Raw genomic sequence first — 22186 nt, 5'->3', positions numbered from 1 at the left:
TTCCTGAAAAAGCAATGAATGGACACTACTACTAGTCTAATTTGTTGACATTTTTGTACTTCCTGAACAGGGGTGTTTGTGGCAAATACAAATCACGTCTTATAATTCACAAATGTAGCACAATTTTCAGAGCGCCACAAAACAGATCTGGGTGAAATCCTTACCCCTGACTTCAGCAGGGACAGACTATTTCCCTCTGTGTTCAAGTTCCAGCCATCAGTTTCTTCTGTCTCCAAATTTATGGCAAGGTACTGACATCTCTCCATTTTAGCCCTTCCCCAGGACACTAAAATCTTTAGGGTAGAGGTTTTCGGTCAAGGCCACCGCAGCCTGCCACAAGCCAAAGCTGCCAGCAAAATCACCCCTTCTCACCCAGTCTGGGGCTGCCTGTTACACTTGAAAGGAACTTCATTCTTTAAAACAGCACATGAGAAAGTGTGATAACAGTCGTTTATATTCCTCATGGGCCATTAATCCCTGCAAGTCAGGTTCTACCGTCCTTATGCTGAGATAAATAGAACTGTTTGTGGAGTAAGGGAGCTACTTGCTGTGAGTAAGGGTGGCAGAATCCAGCCCTGAGTCATAACTTCACACATTAGGACTTAGGGAGATCTCCTATAATGGCTTCCCTTATAGTGAAGAGCTATGGGGGCACTTCAAATATGACTTATTTCAGTGTCATTGTTATTATTTGTTCCTTTAACATTTTTGCCTCAGCGTGGTACTGTTTTGAAACTGCTTCATCATTTGTATTAAAAATTTACTGAAATAAATTGTTGACATCCACTTACTTCTGTCTTTTTAGGAACGATTGTTAAAACCTCTGAGTGCTTTTATTGGCATGAGTGGTGAGATGAGAGAACTTGCAACGGTTATAAGCAGAGTAAGATTGGATCTTCATTTCAGTCATTCTTGATGGTACCAGGCCAGTTTTTTTTTCCTGGTGTATCTCCATTAAAATTACATCAATGATAAATTAGACCCAATGTGTTTTCCCTTTCTTGCATGTAATGATGCTAGAACAGATTTTTTCCTGGCCTAGAACACACAGAAATAATTTAGAACACTCTTCTTCATGGGGCTGGGGGATATACTGACCACTCCAAGCTGTTGGAGCTCTACTGACAAGACCAGCATTGTGTTTCCCTATGTCCTTTCTATAGAAACTGTACATTAGTCAGCTGTAAGGAAAACCTTTAACATATTACCAAGATGGCTGAAGAAGTCAGTGACATGGATTAAGACCCTGATTCAGCAATGTGGTCCCAATTAAGTCCCCAACAAATTATATTAAGGATGTGATTTTTCTTTTTACGCAAAAATTCATCTGTGGAATGCACTGCCACAAAATATTAGAAGGATCTGCCAAGCTCTTAGAAGGATATAAATGGATTAGATAATTTGATGAATTGACTGAAATTATCTGAATGAACTCTTCAGGGCATAGACTAATTATTATATAGAATGTTCTCCCTGGGTAGATTATTCCATAATTATCCATTAAGGAGTTTCTTGTACCATCCTCTGAATTATCAGATACTAGGCAGTGTTGAAGAGATGGATCATTGGTCTCATCCACTGTGGCCATTACTGTGCTTCCCTTAAAGCCAATGGCAAATCTCCATTGACTTCAATGAGAGCCAGCCATAAAGTATTTTTTTCTGGGAATTTCTATTGTGTGTGTCCAGTGCTTCCCTTTTGTGAGCTAACAGTTATGAGCCTATACTGTACATTAAACAGTTTGTATGACTTAATATCACTAGTACTTCACACCTTGGTATAAGTGGGTGGTTTTGCTACTTCCGGGTTTATTATATTTGTACAGGAAAACATTACTTTTTCTACAAACGATCAAATGTGCATTGCAGGACATTTATCTTCATAATCCAAACATAAAGTGGGATGACATTATTGGACTTGATGCAGCCAAGCAGTTAGTCAAGGAAGCAGTTGTGTATCCTATAAGGGTAAGGCTCTAAATAGCTTTAGTACCGGACACCATTTCTGTACATTATCATGGTCAAAATATCACCAGCTAGTTAACATTTTTCTTGTAAAGTGCTGTCCCATAGCTCTGACTGTATCTGTCCTTTTCTGAATTTCAATTCCTAGTCAGCAAATGGAATTTAAGTTGACACCCCGTGTAACTTTTCATATACAAATACGCTGCTGCTGGATAGAAAAAGCCCAGTCCATTAGTACTTATTCTGTGGAAATTTTGCCTAAAGAAAAGCTGCCAGACACATCATGCTATAGGAAAATGAATTACTGAAGAGAATAGCAACCTATACCCATTTATACAAAATAAAAACATGAAAAATACATTTAAAATAGATTTCATCTAGTTAAATGTAGCATTTTGTATGGTGAAATCTATTATGTAATTCTTTTAGTTTTCCTCTCCTCTAGTTTGCTAGATTTCCCGCATGTACAGGATTGTTGCAAAAAATAAAATTTTGACTCAGATTTTATATTTTTAATTCTTGAATTGCTCTTTTGTTTCCACAGTACCCACAGCTGTTTACTGGGATTCTCTCTCCTTGGAAAGGATTATTACTATATGGACCTCCAGGTAGAAATAGTTTTATACTATAAATATAGGTGTATCTACAGATATTGCTACTTTTGTTTCTATCCAAACAGATGAATTATAAATGCCTTTTAAGAGCTTCATGCTGATTTGATCCAATATACGAATATAACAAATTTACTTGGTGACATGGAGTTTAGCCCTTCAATCTACCTCTTGGCACATCCAGAGTTCCCACAACTCTAGAATATTTCTGCACCTAAATTCTCCCTCCAACCAACACTCTTGACTCCAGGTATAATCAGAGCATGTCAATTTCATATTGTTGCTCCATTTGCCATAGTTGCCAATAGTCCTAATTTGGCTGGGACTGACCTTCGAAGAGCGATAAATCTGGCTTGGACTATGCCTTCCTGGAAAAATGTCCCAGCTCCCCCTTTTCCTCATTTAGGAGTTAGTTCTGAAAATGGTGTTGGTCTCCTGCTAGCAGGGATGGAGGCTGTCCTGCACCACAACACTTCTGCAGTCTCTCCAAATGCTCTCACTGTCTAGGCTGCTCTCCACACTATCTCTGTCACCCTCACAGGCACCACTGGAAAGTTACCTAGACACTGATTGCTGGTCTACACTGAAAACTTTCATCAGCATGCAAAATACACAGCCCTGAGAGAAACATTTATGCTGACCTAACCTCTGGTATAGATAGTACTAGGAAGATTTTTTTCCATAGACCTAGGTATCGCCTCTCAGGGAGATTAATTAATTACAGGGACAGGAGAACTCCTCCCTTGCTGTAGCAAGTGTCTACACTGTAGTGTTTTTAGTGTAGACATAACCTAAGAGCATCTGGGGAGTCTGTAGAACTATTAGTGTGTTAGATAAGCTGCTGCCTGCCCCAGTGAAATGACATTGGTTCTGGTCTTGTATGTGATTGCATTTATTTGGCACAAGACAGCCCATGGAGGTGCTCTGTTCATTTCAATATATAGTACCTCAGAAACTGTTACATGTATTTGTCAATAGTGCTGTGACTTGAAGTCCTGCATTACCTGTTTTTCTCCAAATATTTCTAATTGCATTTCCACTCTTGCTGTCTGTGTTCATTTTCTGACTAGTAAGATGATGAAGGGAGTTATTCTTATGTTTACATTTTATTTAGTCAGAGTGAATTTCCTCATCGCTGTTGCTTGTAGGTACTGGAAAGACTCTGCTTGCTAAGGCTGTTGCTACTGAATGCAATACAACTTTCTTCAACATTTCAGCATCCACTATTGTCAGCAAATGGAGGGGTGATTCAGAAAAACTTGTCCGGGTAAGAATTGTTATCTTCATATTCATTGTATTCTAACAGGTGTCATGTAATTAGCTGGAGAATAGGTGTATATTAATGGATTGAGCACTGAACTGTGAGTCAGGAAATGCTGAGTGGTTCCTCTGATATTGATACTCTCTGAAATCTTGGGCAAATGATTTCATTCTCTGTTCCAATTTCCCCTTCTGTCAAATGGGAATAATACTACTTTTATGAAGTTGTTGAATTGACTAGATTTGTGGGTGTATTTCAGCTCTGTAACATAAGATGAACCAGATCTCCCCAGCGCTCAAAGATTTTTGACACATTGGATCCCAGGCAGGCATACTAAATTTTGAGATCTACTGGCAGGAAGTCCTCAATGTGCCCCACCCCCTACAGTGTTCAGGTTTCAATTCCTTTCTGATTGCGATCAGCTGAGGAGCTCCCTCTGGGAATGGCAGCTGTTGTGATCTGTTCCAGATTCTGCCACTGTGACCCAAAGATCTCTTGATGCCAGCTGGCATAGGGCACAGAGATACATCAGGATAAAGAGATCCCCTGGGTTCGCCAAAAGGGGTCATGTAAGGTATGTACTGAAAGCCTGCCTCACACTGATCATCATAACCATTATGAGTTGTATGTATAGAAAATATGTGAGGAGTTATGTGTATATGCTGAAAATATGTTCTCTAGGCTTTATAGTTAAAGGCAGGTCACCCTAAGGCAGTGCTTTTCAACCATGGCTTTGTGTACCCCTGGGAGTGCTCAAACGTCTTCCAGGGGGAACATCAACTCCTCTAGATATTTGCCACTTTTACAATATGCTACATAAGTAGGGCTGTCTAGCAATTAAAAAAATTAAGTGTGATTAATCACGTGATTAAAAAAATTAATCACAATTAATTGCGTGATTAAACAGTAATAGAAAACCATTTTTGGATGTTTTCTACATTTTCAAATATATTGATTTCAATTACAACACAGTACAAAGTTTACAGTGCTCACTTTATATTTATTTTTTATTACAAATATTTGTACTGTAAAAAAGAAATAATATTTTCAATTCACCTAATACAAGTATTGTAGTGGAGTCTCTTTATCATGAAAGTTAAACTTACAAATGTAGAATTACATACAAAAAAAAACTGCATTAAAAAATAAAACAATGCAAAACTTTAGAGTCTACAAGTCCACTCAATCCTACTTCTAGTTCAGTCAATCACTCAGACAAACAAATTTGTTTACATTTGCAGGAGATAACGCTGCCCGCTTCTTGTTTACAATGTCACCTGAAAGGGAGAACAGGCGTTCTCATAGCACTGTTGTAGCCAGCAGCGCAAGATATTTACGTGCCAGATGCGGTAAAGAGTCATATGTCCCTTCATGCTTCACTCACCATTCCAGAATACATGCTTCCATGCTGATGATGGGTTTTTCTGGGCAACAATCCAAAGCAGTGTGGACAGACGCATGTTCATTTTCATCATCTTTGAGTCAGATGCCACCAGCAAAAGGTTGATTTTCTTTTTTGGTGGTTCAGGTTCTGTAGTTTTCGCATCAGAGTGTTGGTCTTTTAAGACTTCTGAAAATGTGCTCCACACCTTGTCCCTCAGATTTTGGAAGGCACTTCAGATTCTTAAACCTTGGATCAAGTGCTGTAGCTATCTTCAGAAATCTCACATTGGTACCTTCTTTGCATTTTGTCAAATCTACTTTGAAAGTATTCTTAAAATGAACAACATGTGCTGAGTTGTCATCTGAGACTGCCATAACCAGGGCCGGCTCCAGGCACCAGCTAAGGAAGCAGGTGCTTCGGGTGGCCATTACAACGGGGCAGCACTCTGTCCGCTGTTGGGGCGGCACGTCCAAGTCTTCAGCGGGAATTCGGCAGTGGTTCCCTCAGTCCCTCTCTTCCTCTTTGAGCTGCCACCAAAAAGGAAGAGAGAGAGTGAAGGACCCACCACCGAACTGCCGCTGAAGAATGGAGCGGCGCGATTGAGCTGCCGCCGATTGTTTTTGGGTTTTTTTTTCCACCACTTGAAAACCTGGAGCCGGCCCTGGCCATAACATGAAATATATGGCAGAATGCAGTTAAAACAGAGCAGGAGACGTACAGTTCTCCCCCAAGGAATTCAGTCACAAATTTAATTAATGCATTATTTTTTTAACAAGCATCACCAACATGGAAGCATGTCTTCTGGAATGGTGGCCAAAGCATGAAGGCACATATGAATGTTTAGCATATCTGGCGTATAAATACCATGCAATCCCAGCTACAACAGTGCCATGCAAACACCTGTTCTCATTTTCAGGTGGCATTGTTGTGCCGTGTCATTCCATATTCTTTATGAAAATATGCTTATGATATTAATATGACATACATGAGATATACTTCATGCAAATGGCTCAGATGAGATATCACTGGAAAGGTTATGGTTTACTAAATGTGATTATCCTATTTGTATGCATGTATAATGCAATGTACAATTAGGAATATTGACTATGTATCTGTATTTCAACTATGCTACTTTGGGTGACGCTCCCTGCTAACACTTCAGGTACAACAATGGAAAAGCCAGACAGGGCAGATGGCCCATCAACAAGGATAATGGACTGTAAAAGAGCTTAGTCTACCTGTGAACATATGGGTTAGCCTGTGAAGAATGGCTACAAGGGCGCTACAGAGGCATGTAACCATGTCACCTGAGACTGGAACCCACCTTGAATTCTGTACTTTTCCACAAGAAGTTAGGGGTGGTAAAACTAGGAAACAAAGGCTCCTGCCTTATGCAAATCCTCTGTGAGGGTGGGGAGTGAGGTAATTCAGGTCATCAGTTTCCCCTGCTACCTCACCCAAGATGACTGCTGGAAACAGCTAAGACTGCACTGGGGGAAAGAACTGGGCCGAGGCTGGAAGGGCATCTGGCCAGTGAAGAAGATTATTAGAACCACATTTAGGCTAAGAGCTTGCATGTAACCAGTTTCTTTAGTGTATTAAGCTTAGTTTGTGTGCTCTGTTTTATTTTCTTAGTAATCTGCCTTGTTCTGTCTGCTACCCCCTTAATTAATTAAAATACACCTGTTATAGTTAATAAATTTGTTTCTGGGTTACAATATAACCCAGTTTAAGTGATTTCTAACTGGGGGAGCGAGAAGTTATGTACACACTCCTCCACATTGAGGGAAGAAGCAAATTTCATAATATATCTTTGGGTCTGCACTCCAAGGGAGGTGGATGTCTGAGTGCTGGAGCAAGTCCCTTAAACTGTGTCTTCCCAGAGCTGATTTGCAGCTCAGTGTGGCCCTGCCTGTGTGTGTCTTAAAAGGAGATTTTAAGAGCCTGGCTCAGCAAGACAGGTTAAAGGGGGTCCATGCTAGCAGAACAGATAGACTCAGTAGTATCTCAGCACATCAGGTGACTTCCCAAGAGGTCCAACCCATAACAGTAAATAAGAAGCAGGCAGCATTATCTCCTGTAAATGTAAACAAACTTGTTCTTCTTAGTGATTGGCTGAAGAAGAAGTAGGACTGAGTGGACTTGTAGGCCCTAAAGTTTTTAACATGGTTTTGGTTTTGAGTGCAGTTATGTAACAAAAAAATCTACATTTGTAAGTTGCACTTTCATGATAGAGATTGCACTACAGTTACTTCTCTGAGGTAAATTGAAAAATACTATTCCTTTTGTTTATCATTTTTACCGCACAAATATTTGTAATAAAAATAATAGTATAAAGTGAGCACTGTACACTTCGTAAATTGAAATCAAATATTGAAAATGCAGAAAAGCATCCAAAATATTTAATAAATTTCAATTGGTATTCTATTGTTTAACAGTGTGATTAAAACTGTGATTAATCGCAATTAATTTTTTTGAGTTAATCACATGAGTTAACTGCAATTAATCGACAGCCCTAATAAAAAGCACTAGCAAAGTCAGTACAAACTAAAATTTCATAGACAGTGATTTGTTTGTATTGCTCTATATACTACATACTGAAATGTAAGTACAATATTTATATTCTAATTTGATTTATTTTACAATTATATGGTAAAAACGAGAAAGGACGCAATTCTCAGTAATAGTGTGCTGTGACTTTTTTGTATTTTTATATCTGATTTTGTAAGTTTTTAAGTAAGGTGAAACTTGGGAATACACAAGACCAATCAGACTCTTTAAAGGAGTACAGTAGTCTGGAAAAGTTGAGAGCCACTGCTCTAAGGTAGTATGCTTTGAGATAAATTTCTCCTGACAGTAGGTGAGAAACACTTATCTCCCCGGTGGACCATTGCTTATTGTGTGTCTTAAAATAGAAGTATATTAATGTATTGAGAATGCTAATGAAGAGCTTGTGGGGGCTTCAGAAGGAAATTAACAGGAATAAGTAAACCACAGGGGTGGGGAACAACCTGTTTTCAGGTTTGGTCTTGTCTGTCTGAGAGTGCAGAGAGGTGCCTTGGCATGATTCAGACTGTGAAGACAATCTGCCAGCAATCTTGATCTTATGAAAGGGGGATCTCAGCCTTCCTGTCTGAAAATGCTAGGAAAAGGACTAGGGTAAGCTATTCTGTAGGAGACTGGGGAATGTCTTGTGGGTTAGTTTAGGCTCTAGAAAGAATGTTATGATTTTGTCAGTCTTTATTTGCTGGGAAGCTGGGAATTGGCGACAGAGATGACTTGTTCTGTTCATTGCCTCTGGGGCACCTGGCATTGGCCACTGCCGGAAGACAGGATACTGGCTAGATGGACTATTGGTCTGACGCAATATGACTGTTCTTATGTTTTATATGTAACCATTTGTTTCCGATATTCTCACTCTGTCACTTGAATCTCTGTTCTTTGATGATAAGCTTATTCCTGTTTTCACTATAAATATATCTAAGTGCTGTATGTTAAGTGGAGTGGTGATCCTTCGAGGAATCTAAGAAGCTGGTGTGCTGTTTCTTTGGGAATAAAGAACCTGAAAGTTTAGTGACTGTTCAGTAGATCAGGGACTGGGGACTCCAGAAGGATGCTCGGAGGACTCTGGGTAGTTTGTGTGTGCCTATCGCTAATCTGCTCTTTGAGAGGGAGGCCTGGAAGGTAGTGCTCATTTTGCCAGAGGATGGTGGAGTCATGTTGATCCATAACAGGCACAGACAAAACTTCCTCATGCTAAGGACATGTGGTAGCAAGGTGCCTTACAACCCTGGGTACCTCTGGAAAGTATCACAGCCATCACTACAGTTGCTTGTGGCACTTTACTGGCAAATGAAAGTCCCTACAATTGCAAGCCTAAATTAGGCCTAACACAGTTATGGGGTAACAAAAACAGGAAATGTGGAGGCAGCTTAATTACAGCAATTTAGGATTCCGACAAGAAATTCAGCATTAGGGACAGGCACATGTATTTCTTCTTTTATTGTTGCTCCATTTGTTTTTTCTCAAATTCTTATTTTAAAAAAAATCACAAAAATTCCAGTGAAAGAAAGTAACAGCATTCTGTTGATTTAGAATAATGTTCTCATCAGGAAAAAATAAAATAATTACTTTATTCTGATTAAGAGAATATTGTTTGTTTTTTCTTCACTGGAATTTTTTTGATTTCTTTTTTTTGAATAAGGATTTGAGCGGGGGACAAATGGAGCAGCAATAAAAGAAGAAAAATATTTAATTTCTGGTAACAATTTAGGATTTCCCCACAATTCTTTTCTCTATCCCATTATTCTCTGTGTACTTGGCTAGGATTTAGAGGGAAAGACTTAAATGTAAAGACAGGATTATGTGTGTGTTTCTTTATCTCCTTTTATAAGCCTTTCAGAATTAAGGAAAGACTCTGGGACCCTCTACCAAGTCAGAACATTTATTCAATTTTCCCACCCCACCCCTACCCCCAAAAGGTTTTTGTGATGTGTGCACTAATATGTATCATTATCTAGCTTTTGCATCAATGACCGTCATCATTTTTTTGCTTGCCACAGTTGTTAATTCTGTTTTGTGGATTCTTTTCTTTGAACAGGTGTTATTTGAACTTGCCCGATATCATGCTCCCTCCACAATTTTCTTGGATGAGCTGGAGTCGGTAATGAGTCAGAGAGGCAATCATCCTGGGTAATTGATGACTTAGCTTGTGGTAGTGTCAAAATAATACTTTTTAAAAAACTAATTTATTTTCAGTAAGTGCTTTGATTGGGTGCCAACCAACACTTACCAGTGCACTGAGCCTGTTACCATTAGTTCAATAAGGCCTGCACCTACTCCATGAACTTCAATAGATGCATGGTTGGGCCCATAGGAAGACCTATAATTTAGATCCCATTGACAGAATAACTATTTTTAATTGTATTTTAACTGTAATAATTTTGTTATTGACTTAATTTTTTTAAAATAACTTTTCTTTAAGCCCATTTTCAAACTGTAAGGCTCATGCCTGAATAATTCCAACAATCATCTACTATAGATCCATAGATATCAGCATAAGGGGTGGTACAGAAGAACGCATGATGAGCAGAGTGGGATTAACTGGAATATGTTGGCACAGGAAGAATATGAGTAGGAGAAGGGTACAAGAATACAGTTATGAATGTCCTTTAAAATATGTCTTGGACTGGAGGATGGAGAAACAGTGAAAGGATTCACAGAGGAAAATGAGAATATGACCTTTGACTGCAACCTTTTGGATGGACTGATTGGGAGTGACAGGGTGAGAGACAGTAAGGCCAGAGAGGAGGCAGTTGCATCACTGTGTAAAGGAATTACTATGGACAAGGTTTGTAGCAGCGAGAATGAAGCAACATTAATACTGCCATCCATGACAATACACAGTTAAAGTTTAAGAAAAATTAAAAAACTGATGGGATTGAGAGCAAAAACAATTTATAGATGTTGTTTTTATTACAGTATGTGCATAGGGTGCCCTTTACAAAGGTTTCTAGATGCTTTGTATACCATGTCCAGGTGTTTATATGTCCTCATAAAGAATGTATACAGTACACTGCATTATAAAGATGCAACTTCTAATCATTGCCAATTAATGGCTATAAATTATAGGCCAGCTTTTGCCCTCATACTTTCTTTTATAACTCTCCCTGACTCCAGTGTGTGATGGATCGAAGCGGGGTACATATCCAAGAATGAAGTTATTTTATTAAAAATTGATATAGCACCATATGTCAAGATGACACTTTACAGAAAAAGGACCCGATATCTGAACTGCAGAGCATATGCTCTAGGCTTTCTTAGGGCTTGAACTTGCTAGGTGCTGAGCACTTTAGATCCCAGGCCTCAGTCCAGCAAAGCACTTATGCACCTGCTAAAATGTTTTACTGTATTGAGGCCAGAGTTCTCAGCACATTGCAGGAGCAAGCCCTTAAACCTCATCTTTTCTTAGGTGGGATTCCTAACCCTCCATCTCAAGGAAAGAAGAATGTGTTTGGCTTTTACTGTTTCAGCTCTTCATGGTCTGTTTTCTCAAGAGCAAACAAAAAAGACATGAAATTACTAAATTCGTAGTAAATATGTCTTTCTGTGCCAGTTTAAATTCTCTCACAAACTCTTCCTCTTTACTCTAGTTGCACTGAATACGTCGACAGTGTTAGTATGTTAACTGCAACCTTTACTTCTCTATAAATTCTCCTACATAATGCTAACCCAAGGCTTAGCAACATTTGCCTCTAAATACCAGCTCTGGTGTTTACTCAGTTTTTTGTACTAATCTTTATGCAAAGATAAAACAAAATATATATTTTTCTTTTACTCCATTAATAGTGGATTTACTCCAAGCTAATGCACTGAAGTGAGCACATTTAAGTAATCATCAGGAAGCTTGACTTAATGCTTGGATGTTAGCTAAGGGTACTTAATCATGCTTTGAATTGGGACAAAACTGTGACTAGGGGTCAGCTGCTCTGAATGACAGTCTAAATAAAGGTGATTGCATTAAAGCACTAAGCAAACAACATTTCTCTGAATCTTGGTAGTGGTGAACACGAAGGAAGTCTGCGGATGAAAACAGAATTATTGGTGCAGATGGATGGCTTGGCCCGATCTGATGATCTTGTATTTGTTTTAGCAGCTTCCAATCTGCCATGGTAAGAGATCCAGAGAGTACATTTTGAATACATTTGCATGAGCCTCTAAGCACAGATAAAGATTTTATTTAGACTCTTGTAGAAAAAGCCTTGATATTTGGTTAAAGCATTTAAAGATTAATTTGGAGCTTTCACTTTTAAATTCTACAATTCTTGCTATTTGTGCCACATGAGAATAATCCATAATCAAGTCGACATATGCTGATGTGACCAGCTGCTAATATTTAAAATGGAGTATTTGACTTTATATCCAAGTTATTTACTATGTTTAAGCTAAAAAGGAAGGGCTTCAGCATAGAATTGTAAGGTGCTTAAAACATCCAGTGCTTAGAAAGATACTCTATAAATAGGTTGGATTTTATTGGTGTTAATATGTGACTTTTAAAAGTTGGGGGATAAAACCCATCAGTTTCTTTAATTTCATTTAGATCTAGAAGAATAAGTGGTCTGTTAATAGAAAATACAATATAGCATAATTTAGTGTCTTTCATACAAAATGTATCCTCAAATATCTAGAGTTCAGAAAGAATAGCAGAGGGAGAGAATAAATTAAATGCTATGAAGCTAGAAGATCCTTTCTTTCAGAAAAACCTGTGGGATGAGGGTAGAGGGTAGGAAACTCAGTAAGATGAATTTTTTTAGAAACCATCTATGTAGCTGGGAAAGCCCATGTGGGGCATAGAGTAGGGTTCTGCAGGGAAGAGATGCATGAAAGTGGGAAATAGCTACGGAGAATGCTGCTTTCCCCTAGCAGCATGACCTCACCAGGGGAAATATGATGCCCTTTGTTAAGTCCTCTGCAGTTGTGAAGTAGCAACCAATGCAGGAGTGTGTCTATCTGTCTTCTTACATTGTGCCCATCACCATAGCATCTATGATCTAGGAAGGAGCATCAATTCCTAATGGGATACATTCAGGACAAGCTGAGGAACAGTGCCACAGAAAGTGGCTGATCCCTAACTCCATACATCTTCCTGCACCCAGCCATCATGATCCCTTCCCAATTCCTGTGGTGCACCTATATAAGGTCTCTTTTGTAAATTCTCAGTGAACACGTGAGGAAAGTGGAAGCAGAGGTAGTATTTTCCCCACTCCTGTGCCCGCAATGCATTTAGCCTGAATTGAGTTGCTTCAGGTCATGTAAGCAGAAGAGGACCGATCTGGCCTCAGCCAAAGAGAAAGATGATGTATAGTTGAACTGCTCTTATTCCACTCAGCACACGTATAAACCAGTTCAGTACAATATTTTTCTTACTTGTGAATACCAATATAGTTTACCTACAGAAGTTAGTTTATCAAATGCAGCATATCTGTATTGCTTTATTTGCCAAGTCTAATGATAGAAGAGGATGCAGGGAGAAAGCTGTTGTAGCCAGGCATTAGAACAATGGTTTTCAAATTCTGGTCTGTGAAGCACTTGCTGGAGGTTTGCAGAGAGCTGATAGATCACATGGTGTTGGTTCCTTCTTTATTTCTTACTTCTAAAATGAATTTAAAAGATGGCAAATATATTGAATATTTCCCTAGCATTACTTTCCAATTTGAGCAAGTGCTGTAGTTGATATGTGATCATGGACTGAAGGAGAAGGTGGTCCATGGGGTTATGAATAAAAGGGAAGGTCAAGACAATCTGTATTAAACTATGGTGCACAGCATGAAAAAGTTGAGGACTCCTTAGCCCTGTTTTCTACTCAACAGATGTTCACAGAAAAGTATCAGTATTAATAAATGACTCTTCAGTTTTACGTAATAGTGGCAGCGCACAGAATCTGACTGACAAGAACATCCATTTCTGTAGCACTTACTTAGCTATGCATTGCGACAACCACATAATGATGCCATCTGAAAGTGATTCAAGATGAGTAAGGGCTCAACACCCACAAGAACCACATGTTTTGTTGCTGGGTTTTTTATTTTGATTGGTGGTTCTCTGGCTGATTTTCACAAGGACACCCTAGGGGCATTTGTTGGAAGAGCCTCATTCTGTGACTGGAGATCCTTGGTCTATGACTGGTGAGTTGTCATTTATATTGCAGCAGACAGTTTGTCTGAACAACTGCAGTCAATGTATCCACAACAGTTTTCATTCAAATGTATGAGAAAAAAACCTTAATTACAATGCATAATTTAATATACATGTACAGATCGGTGTGTTACAGCATCTCGATCATAACTTTCCAAAAGGATATAAAATGGGTCTTCGCTAATACTTTATTCCCCACCAGAGTTGGAACTAATTGATCTCTTTGTAAAAAGAACAGGAGTACTTGTGGCACCTTAGAGACTAACAAATTTATTTCAGCATGAGCTTTCGAAAGCTCATGCTGAAATAAATTTGTTAGTCTCTAAGGTGCCACAAGTACTCCTGTTCTTTTTGCGGATACAGACTAACACGGCTGCTACTCTGAAAACTGATCTCTTTGTAGGCACTTTCACCAGAAAGGCCAAGGACAGAGTGGATACAGAGAATGAACTCCCCTCTTAACCTATAAGTGGTTTCTCCAAGTCAGGATTGAGGCAGGTAGAGTTTTCAGATGCACCTAAATTACTTATGTGCCCCAGTTTTCAAAAGTGATGTAGGCACTTAGAAGCTTAAATCTGATTGAAACTCAATGGGACTTAGGAATTTAAGAGCACTTAGGTGCTCTTAAAGATTTTATCCTGCATGTTTTACCTGCTGTGGGATAAATAGACAACTTCAATCTCATAACAGCACCTTTTGTGAGCATTAAATCAACAATAAAAAATGAACAAATCAATTAACATAAAGGTCTTTGCATTCTCCTTTCATCCTTATATATACTGGTTGGTGATTCTTTGGTTACATGCACAATGAAAATAAAAATCAAAGCCATCATCTGCCTTTTATGCATTTAATTGCAAGACTTACTGTAGCACATTCTGTGCTGACTTACTATTTGGGCAATCCTGTAGATTTAAATCAGTGCAGAATCTGGCCTGTTTTGTATTACAATACGTACAAGAAAAATAGATCAGAATAGGATTAATTCCATTCTAAAACCACTAATATCCAATTGTTTAACAAAATACTTCAAGATAAGTAGCTATTGCAAATAATTATCTTTTGAGGTGAACAGTTAATATATTAATAACCCACTTCTCCTGATGTGGTTCATTAGTAATGTACTATAAAAATGGTAATTTATTACAGCATCAGTACCCTTTAAAAAGAGAGGATTTGAACAACTCATAGTTCCTTTTCATGCTCAATTGCTGAAGTAGTCCTTGAGGTAGCTAAGCTTCATGCAGCAGTACAATATTAAAGGATGTTCAGTCTCTTTAGAAAAATCAAGTCTTCATGCCCATGCACACTAGTGCAAAGGGAGAAGTTGGGACTGTCAGAAACCATTGTGACGTTGCACTCCATATGTTTTATGGAAATATGCTTCTGAGTGTGAATATGATGTAACTGGAATATGCTTTATGCAAAAGGCCTCTTGTAAAGTATCATAACAAAGGTTAAACTACTGAATATATTCCTCCTATTTGTACGCATGTATCATTCTTGTATCTGAAGCTAGAAATATGAAGTATAACTCTGAGGTCCTATTGTAATTATGCAAAATGTGGGCCATTAATGGTGGTTTAGAATCTTGATGGCTCACATTGACTAGGACAAATGGCTGTAAATGGTTTATTTACCTGCAAGCCTTCCTGTGTACATGTGGGCCAACCCAGGAAAAATGGAGACTAGGGGTCTTACAGTGATATGTAACCATGTCACATGATATTGGAATCCATCTTAATCCTTGTACTGTTCCATTGATGAGGCAGGGGTGGGGACAAGCACAGACAAAAGATTCCCACTTTGTGCCAAAGCTATAAAAGGGGGTGGGACAGGACAAAAGGGGACGGCCAGTTATGAGAAAACCGCTGCTTACCACCCAAGATGTCTTCTGGATCTAACAAAGACTGTACCGGAGAAAGGATTAGGCCCAGACTAGGAAGGAGTCTTGTCTGTGAAAGAAGCTTTTTGGAACACCTTTGAGGGTGAGATATTACGTGTAATCAGGTTCTTAATGTATTAGGCTTAGACTTGTGTGTTTTTGTTTTATTTTGCTTTGTTACTTTGTTCTGGCAGTTATTACTTGAAACCATTTAAATCCTACTTTTTATACTTAATAAAATCACATTTGTTTATTAATAAGCCCAGAGTAAGTGATTAATAGCTGGGGGAGCAAACAGCTGTGCATATCTCTCTATTGGGGGAAGGATAGCTCAATGGTTTGAGCATTGGCTTGCTAAACCCAGGGTTGTGAGTTCAATCCTTGAGGGATCCATTTAGGGATCTGGGGCAAAAATCTGTCTGGGGATTGATCCTGCTTTGATCAGGGGGTTGGACTAAATGATCTCCTGAGGTCCCTTCCTACCCTGATATTCTATGATCAGTGTTATAGAGGGCAAACAATTATGAATTTACCCTGTATAAGCTTTATACAGAGTAAAACAGATTTATTTAGGGTTTGGATCCCATTGCGGTCTGGGTGCTGGAGACAGGTAACCTGCTGAGCTGTTTTTAGATAAGTCTGCAGCTTCAGGAGCATGGCCCAGACCCTGGGTCTGTGTTGTAGCAGGCTAGTGTGTCTGGCTCAACAAGGCAGGGTTCTGGAGTCCCAAGCTGGCAAGGAAAATGGGCTCAGAGGTAATTTCAGCACATTAGGTGACAGTCCCAAGGTGATCTCTGTGGCCAAACCCATAACAGCTATAAGATGGAGTCAAGAGATAGCAGGATGCCTGAGGATCTGGACCTGTTGAGGCAACCATGAGGCTGACCTCCCTCAGTGTGTTTTCTAGATAAACAGATTATATGTGTCTGATCTTTGTATGTGATTTATAATCTTGCTATGGGAATAGCTGTGCTACAGTGACAATACAATTTTGACTATTTCAGCATTTAATTTTGGACCACTTTACAATTCAGAAATGCTACAAAGTTTGCACAAATTAAAAACATTTAAAATTCAAAATTGCACATTTTGAATCCAATATTAATTTACATTCAAAGTTGATTTAGAAACTTGGAATTTTGAAATACTTGAATTTTTCTCTCTCTCTGTGTGTGTGGGTGTGTGTGTGTGTGTGTGTGTGTGTGTGTATTTTATATATATATAAAAGACTACAGGCATTTTCATCTGAAATGGTCCTAATTTCAAGCACAATCTGCTGAAATTTCAAGAAATTACACAGTGTTCTAAAAAATTAAATAAAATACCAAGACATTTTTAATAGGACTACTTGTGTGTCAAGTTACTCATGCATAGATGTTTGGAGGACTGTGACATAAATAAGGGTTTTAAAAGTCTGTGTGAAATCTAATTCCATTGAAGTCAGTGGCAAAGTTCTCACCGACTTTCACTGGGGTCAGGATTTAACCATCTAGCTTTAGGCACTCAGGATCAGATTTTTAAAAAATTCAGCACCCAACAGTTGCCAGCGAGACCCTTTGCAGCCAGGTCTGCAAAAGCACTCAACAATCAGAGGACTGAAATCTTGTGAGAACATGGCAACTTATTTTGGGAGCTGATGTTTTCTCAGAATCTGTCCCCCCAGTTTTGAAAGTCTTGCCTTTGAAGTTTTAGAATTTCATTTCAGATTTTTTAAAACACCTTTTTAATTTAAAAAAATGAATTAAAAAAATAAAGTTTAATTTTTAAAGTGGTCAGATTTTGCCCTCCATTACACCCAAGCAACCTGGTTGTAATCTTATTGGCTTGTGTGGGTACAAATGAGGGAAGAACTGGGCCTAGAGCACTAGATGGAGATTTCTGTAAATATGAATAAATAAATTTAATTTAGAAACCTGCTGTAAGTGGGTAAAACCCAATTGAAATCAGTGTACCTGCTTACACCAGCACTGTGTATTCTGGTCTTTTCTTATTTTTCTTAAATACTTGTTGGGCTATGTTCAGTCCTAGTGTAAGTCCACTGACTTCAGTTGAGTTAGGCTTACTAATATCAGAGCTGAATTTATATATGAATAGTTTTGCATGTGAATTGGACTTTTGGCCCTAGGAGGTAGTGGAGTGTAGAAGGGAGATGGAGCAGAAAGAATGTGAACACAGTAGTACAACAGGGCAAACAGGAAGTGGTATATTTGGGAAGGAATTGGAGCATTGTTCTTACTCATTTTCACTGGATTCATATTTATGTTTATACACTGAGGGGGAAGGTTTGTGGAACCAGGAATGGCCGAGTACTAATCCCAATGATCATACTGACACCTTCTGTAACTTTGGGAAGTCACTCAGCACATCTCTGTGCTCCTTTCCTTCCCTGCCCTCCCAACAAATCTATATATTTGGGGATAATACTAGCCACATCACATGTTAAGCAGGTGATGCCTCACACATACACAAGTGCTCTTGGTAAACTAGTTGAGGTGTGAAGAAGGCTTTGAAGAGTTAAAGCATTATATAAGTGTCAAGTATTACTCGTTAGCTCTTGTATGCCCGTTGATTTCCCTTAGTTATGTGATTAAAGAATGTATTATCCAGCAGCGCATTTAGTGAGTTGTATTTATTTCACGTATTCGACCCTACATATATTTGTTGGTGGTGAAGAAGGCTGATGACAATGATTTGTACTTCTGTCGTGCTGTTTGGTCAGCTGTTGATCACAAAGGTGAGTAAAATGGTTTAGCAAGAGGGGATTACCCTTATCCCCCATTTTACAGCTGGAGGTGACAGAAGAACAGAAAGATTGTTACTTTTCCAAGGTTGTACAGAGTCATTTGCAGAGTTAGGAGTAGAAGCTAGCTTTCCTGAGTCACAGCCCCATGCTGAGCCTACTAGACCACGGTCGTCTCTGCTGAGGAATGTTGTTTAATTCAGCAGCAGCTCTTCTCTTTGGGACAGTATCCTGAGCACTTGTCCTAATTTGCTCTTGGGATTTGTAATGCAGGAGATACCTGGCTAATGCCAAGTTATACTGTATGTCTCAAAAAAAATAGGATACAGCCCTAAGTGTCATTTTAAATATATATATATATTTATGCCTCATTTTTTCAGCCTTGTACTGAACTAGATTTTAAAAGATTTGTTTATCTTGGATGGTTGTTGATCCAATGAAAAATTAATACCAAGATGCTTTTAGTTGAATGGAAAAGAAGTCAAAACAAAGCGCTTTATGCACTCTTATCTACATTGCAGCTTATTGATCTTTTCATTCAATTCAGCAATCCCCTCCTTGCTGCCCAGCCCGGCTTCCTGTTACTCATCACAAAGCAATGTGGTTTATTGACAAGTTACTTGTTGAAATGATTAAACATAATTAAATAAAATAAAGGCTTTGTTAACTAAAAGATAAAGTGATCTTTAACTATGCTGTTTTCCCCCCCAATACCTTTGAAGTCTTTCCTAACTCATTGATTAGTTTAATTTACTAGCATAGAATAGGATCATTTGCCCTTCCCTTCCCACCCAGACAATGGTCAAAGTGTAGGTGCGGGGACTTAGCATTGATTAACAAACAGTTCTGAGGGAAGAAGCCAAAGTACTATGGTACATTGAGAAGTATTTTCTCTTCTATAAATGTGCTGACAAAGATGGGGTCAAGGACAGTTAAACCACAGAATCTAAGTCAGGCCCAGAATTGCCCTCTGCTAATAAGATCCTTGCCTTCAGTAGATTGCAGGACCCTAAGCTCCTTTCTGCTGTGAGAGAGAGATCATAGACTATCAGGGTTGGAAGGGACCTCAGGAGGTCATCTAGTCCAACCCCCTACTCAAAGCAGGACCAATCCCCAACTAAATCATCCCAGCCAGGGCTTTGTCAAGCCTGACCTTAACAACCTCAAAGGAAAGAGATTCTACCACCTCCCTAGGTAACCCATGGATGGAAGCAAATAAAAGTAAAACCAGGCAGAAAAGGCCCCGCGGGAGCAGATATGGGTGTGCAGCACCAACAAAGCTGGGGCTGTCTCTCCCGGAATCACCTCAAGCCAGCTGTGCATGGTCAGGACTTCACAGCCCTGGAGCTGTGTTTGGGAAGGATGGAGAACCCTTACTCTTCATTGCATTCCCTTCCCAAACCAGTGGGGATACTACCAGCAAGCGCAGTAGGAGCTAGTACTCCACAGAGCACTGCTTTTGCAACATTACTATTATTAACCAAGCACCATATCCTCCTGGGGGGGTAGGAGGAGGAACCATGGGCAGAGGGTTCTGTGTTCCCCTCAAGTAGTCCCCAGCTAGTGCTCTCCTTAGTAAGAAGCATTGTGTGTATTTAGATGGAATAAAGGGCCCAAAGAGTCAAAGGTGTTAACACAACTCTAACTGTCCAACTTTAAGCAGTTGTAAAACAAGATTCAGGGGAGGGTTGGTATACAGAGAACTCAGCTTGCAACCAAACCATTAAAAATCCTCTAAAACCTTTTGTTAAAGATGCAATACATAAGATTAGAGATACAGAAAAGGAAAAACAGTTGAAGTACTTAAAATGTAAATGATTGTCAGGCTTTCATTTTAAAAACATCTCTTGTGCCTTTTAGCTGAAGAGAATTTGTAGAAGGAAACCAGGGTGTTTTCCAGTCTTTTAGATAGTCATAACTGTGCTGTTTGGGGAAGAGAGAACAGTTTGGTTCAGATTGGCTAGAGCAGTTATTAAATCCTAGCAGAAGAACGAAAAGAACTGTGAAGAAAGAAAATGCAGCTTCTGTATCTGGTGTTGATTCTCATTTGCAGACTCACTGCTGAGAAACACAGGCACAGTGCACAGTCTGATCAGCTACTCTGAGACGTGGCAAACTTGTAGCTGCATCAATTTGTTTAGGGCATTGCATTTAGCATCCCCTTTCTGGTCACAGGCTTACAGCAGTGTTGCAAAATATGCAGTTTTGCCTGCTAAGCCAGACTCTTATTAGAGATAAAGAACAAGGCAAGTGGTAAGAAGGAGCTATAAGGTGGGGAAGGAAGAGAACACACATGGAGAGGGAGGGATGTGACAAACTCTCACATCCCCTGTGGTAGTTGGGATTTAGCCAGAGGATGCAGCAGTTTCAGTGTCATATGATGCCCTCTCTCTGGCCCGGTCTGGACATCTCTCAGATTAGGATGATGAAGGCCTGCGGTCCTAGGAGATGGTGGTAGCAGCAGTGATGGTGAAGCTTGCTCCTTTTCCATCTTTCAGTCAGCCAGCATCACAGCCAGCCTTTCCCCTCAAAGTCTCTTTCTGAGGACCTGAAAAGGGGAGTGATGGGCAGAATAGCCCATCCTCTCATTATTTAGTCCATCAATTAGGCCTAATTTCTAACACCATTGGTCCATTGATTTCTGGTCCCATAAGTCTCTTGTTTACCAGGCATGATTTTAACATAATCCTTATATCAGTAGGCCTTTTCGTTTGAAGTGTCTCTCTTCTGCGTCTTTTCCCATCAAGATTTATCATCGGTTATTGTGACACTTCATAAGCTTTCTCACCTTTGAGTTACAATTTGTTGCTCAGAATTATTACAAGGGAAATACAAACACAGCTTCCAAACTTAGTAGATCCCCAAGGGTTTGCAGAGAATTTGGCTGCCCCTTGACTGCAAGAGCAATGATTTAGGATATCTATACGTATTGTATTTAAAATGCTGAGGACACTTCATTTGAATTGTGGGCATGGAGGGGTTGGGGAGAAAACATGGCAGTAGCAGTAAATACAAAAGGGGAAGGCTTAGTCATTGAATGTAACTGACTTTACCTGGTACCCACTGAAAACGTCAGCACGTGGGTTTCCAGCACCTGGATTCCTTCTTACTAAGAAACATTCCAAACCAGAGAAAAATTTTGGAGTGGATGGCACTAGCTTGTTCCCTTCTCAGTCACCTGCTGCATATAAAAAGCAGGTCAGCTCGAGTGAAACCCAGCAGTTGAATATCTACCTTGACAAGAGAAGGGTAGGTGGTATTTTTCACATCTGTAAAGGAGGGAACACATAGAGTTCTGAGGCCATGTGGGTGTTTGCCTGGTGTTTTATAGTTTGATTCTAAGAGTTTGGATAAGTTACAAGACATCCATTCAGCCCCTGCAAAGTCACTTTAGGGTTTTCTCTTTGTTATCCTTAAATCTTGTTGTCAAGTATGGGACTATCACTAAGTCTAGTTGGAAATGCTGTGGCTAGATGTTCTGCTGTCAGCCAACTGTTCTGCACAGACTGTGGGACATATTTTGAGACTCTGTGGGTGTGGCTTCACTGCAGAAGTAACTGGTGATCAGCAACCTGGTCTGACCATCAGGTTAGCCTAGCCCAAGTGAGACCAGCCATACCTGAGTTACTGTGCCCTGCTTGGTGCTG

At 39.4% G+C, this 22186-nt stretch overlaps 1 protein-coding gene across 3 annotated transcripts in view; it reads left to right on the top strand.

The window, feature by feature from the left end:
• KATNAL2 (katanin catalytic subunit A1 like 2) overlaps nucleotides 1–22186 on the top strand; it is a 57452-nt gene that overhangs the window by 26334 nt on the left and 8932 nt on the right. For all 3 annotated transcript variants that reach the window (XM_030567742.1, XM_030567743.1, XM_030567741.1), the window contains exons 8-13: nucleotides 806–883; nucleotides 1869–1967; nucleotides 2509–2572; nucleotides 3724–3842; nucleotides 9821–9912; nucleotides 11781–11891. In XM_030567742.1, the coding sequence (XP_030423602.1) occupies nucleotides 806–883; nucleotides 1869–1967; nucleotides 2509–2572; nucleotides 3724–3842; nucleotides 9821–9912; nucleotides 11781–11891 (563 nt within the window). The remainder of the gene's footprint in view (nucleotides 1–805; nucleotides 884–1868; nucleotides 1968–2508; nucleotides 2573–3723; nucleotides 3843–9820; nucleotides 9913–11780; nucleotides 11892–22186) is intronic.

Source organism: Gopherus evgoodei, chromosome 6 (genome assembly GCF_007399415.2).
Source record: "Gopherus evgoodei ecotype Sinaloan lineage chromosome 6, rGopEvg1_v1.p, whole genome shotgun sequence".
NCBI classification, from domain to species: Eukaryota; Metazoa; Chordata; order Testudines; family Testudinidae; genus Gopherus; species Gopherus evgoodei.
The sequence above is the reverse complement of the archived record's forward strand: the minus strand, read 5'-3'. Positions and strand labels throughout refer to the sequence as shown.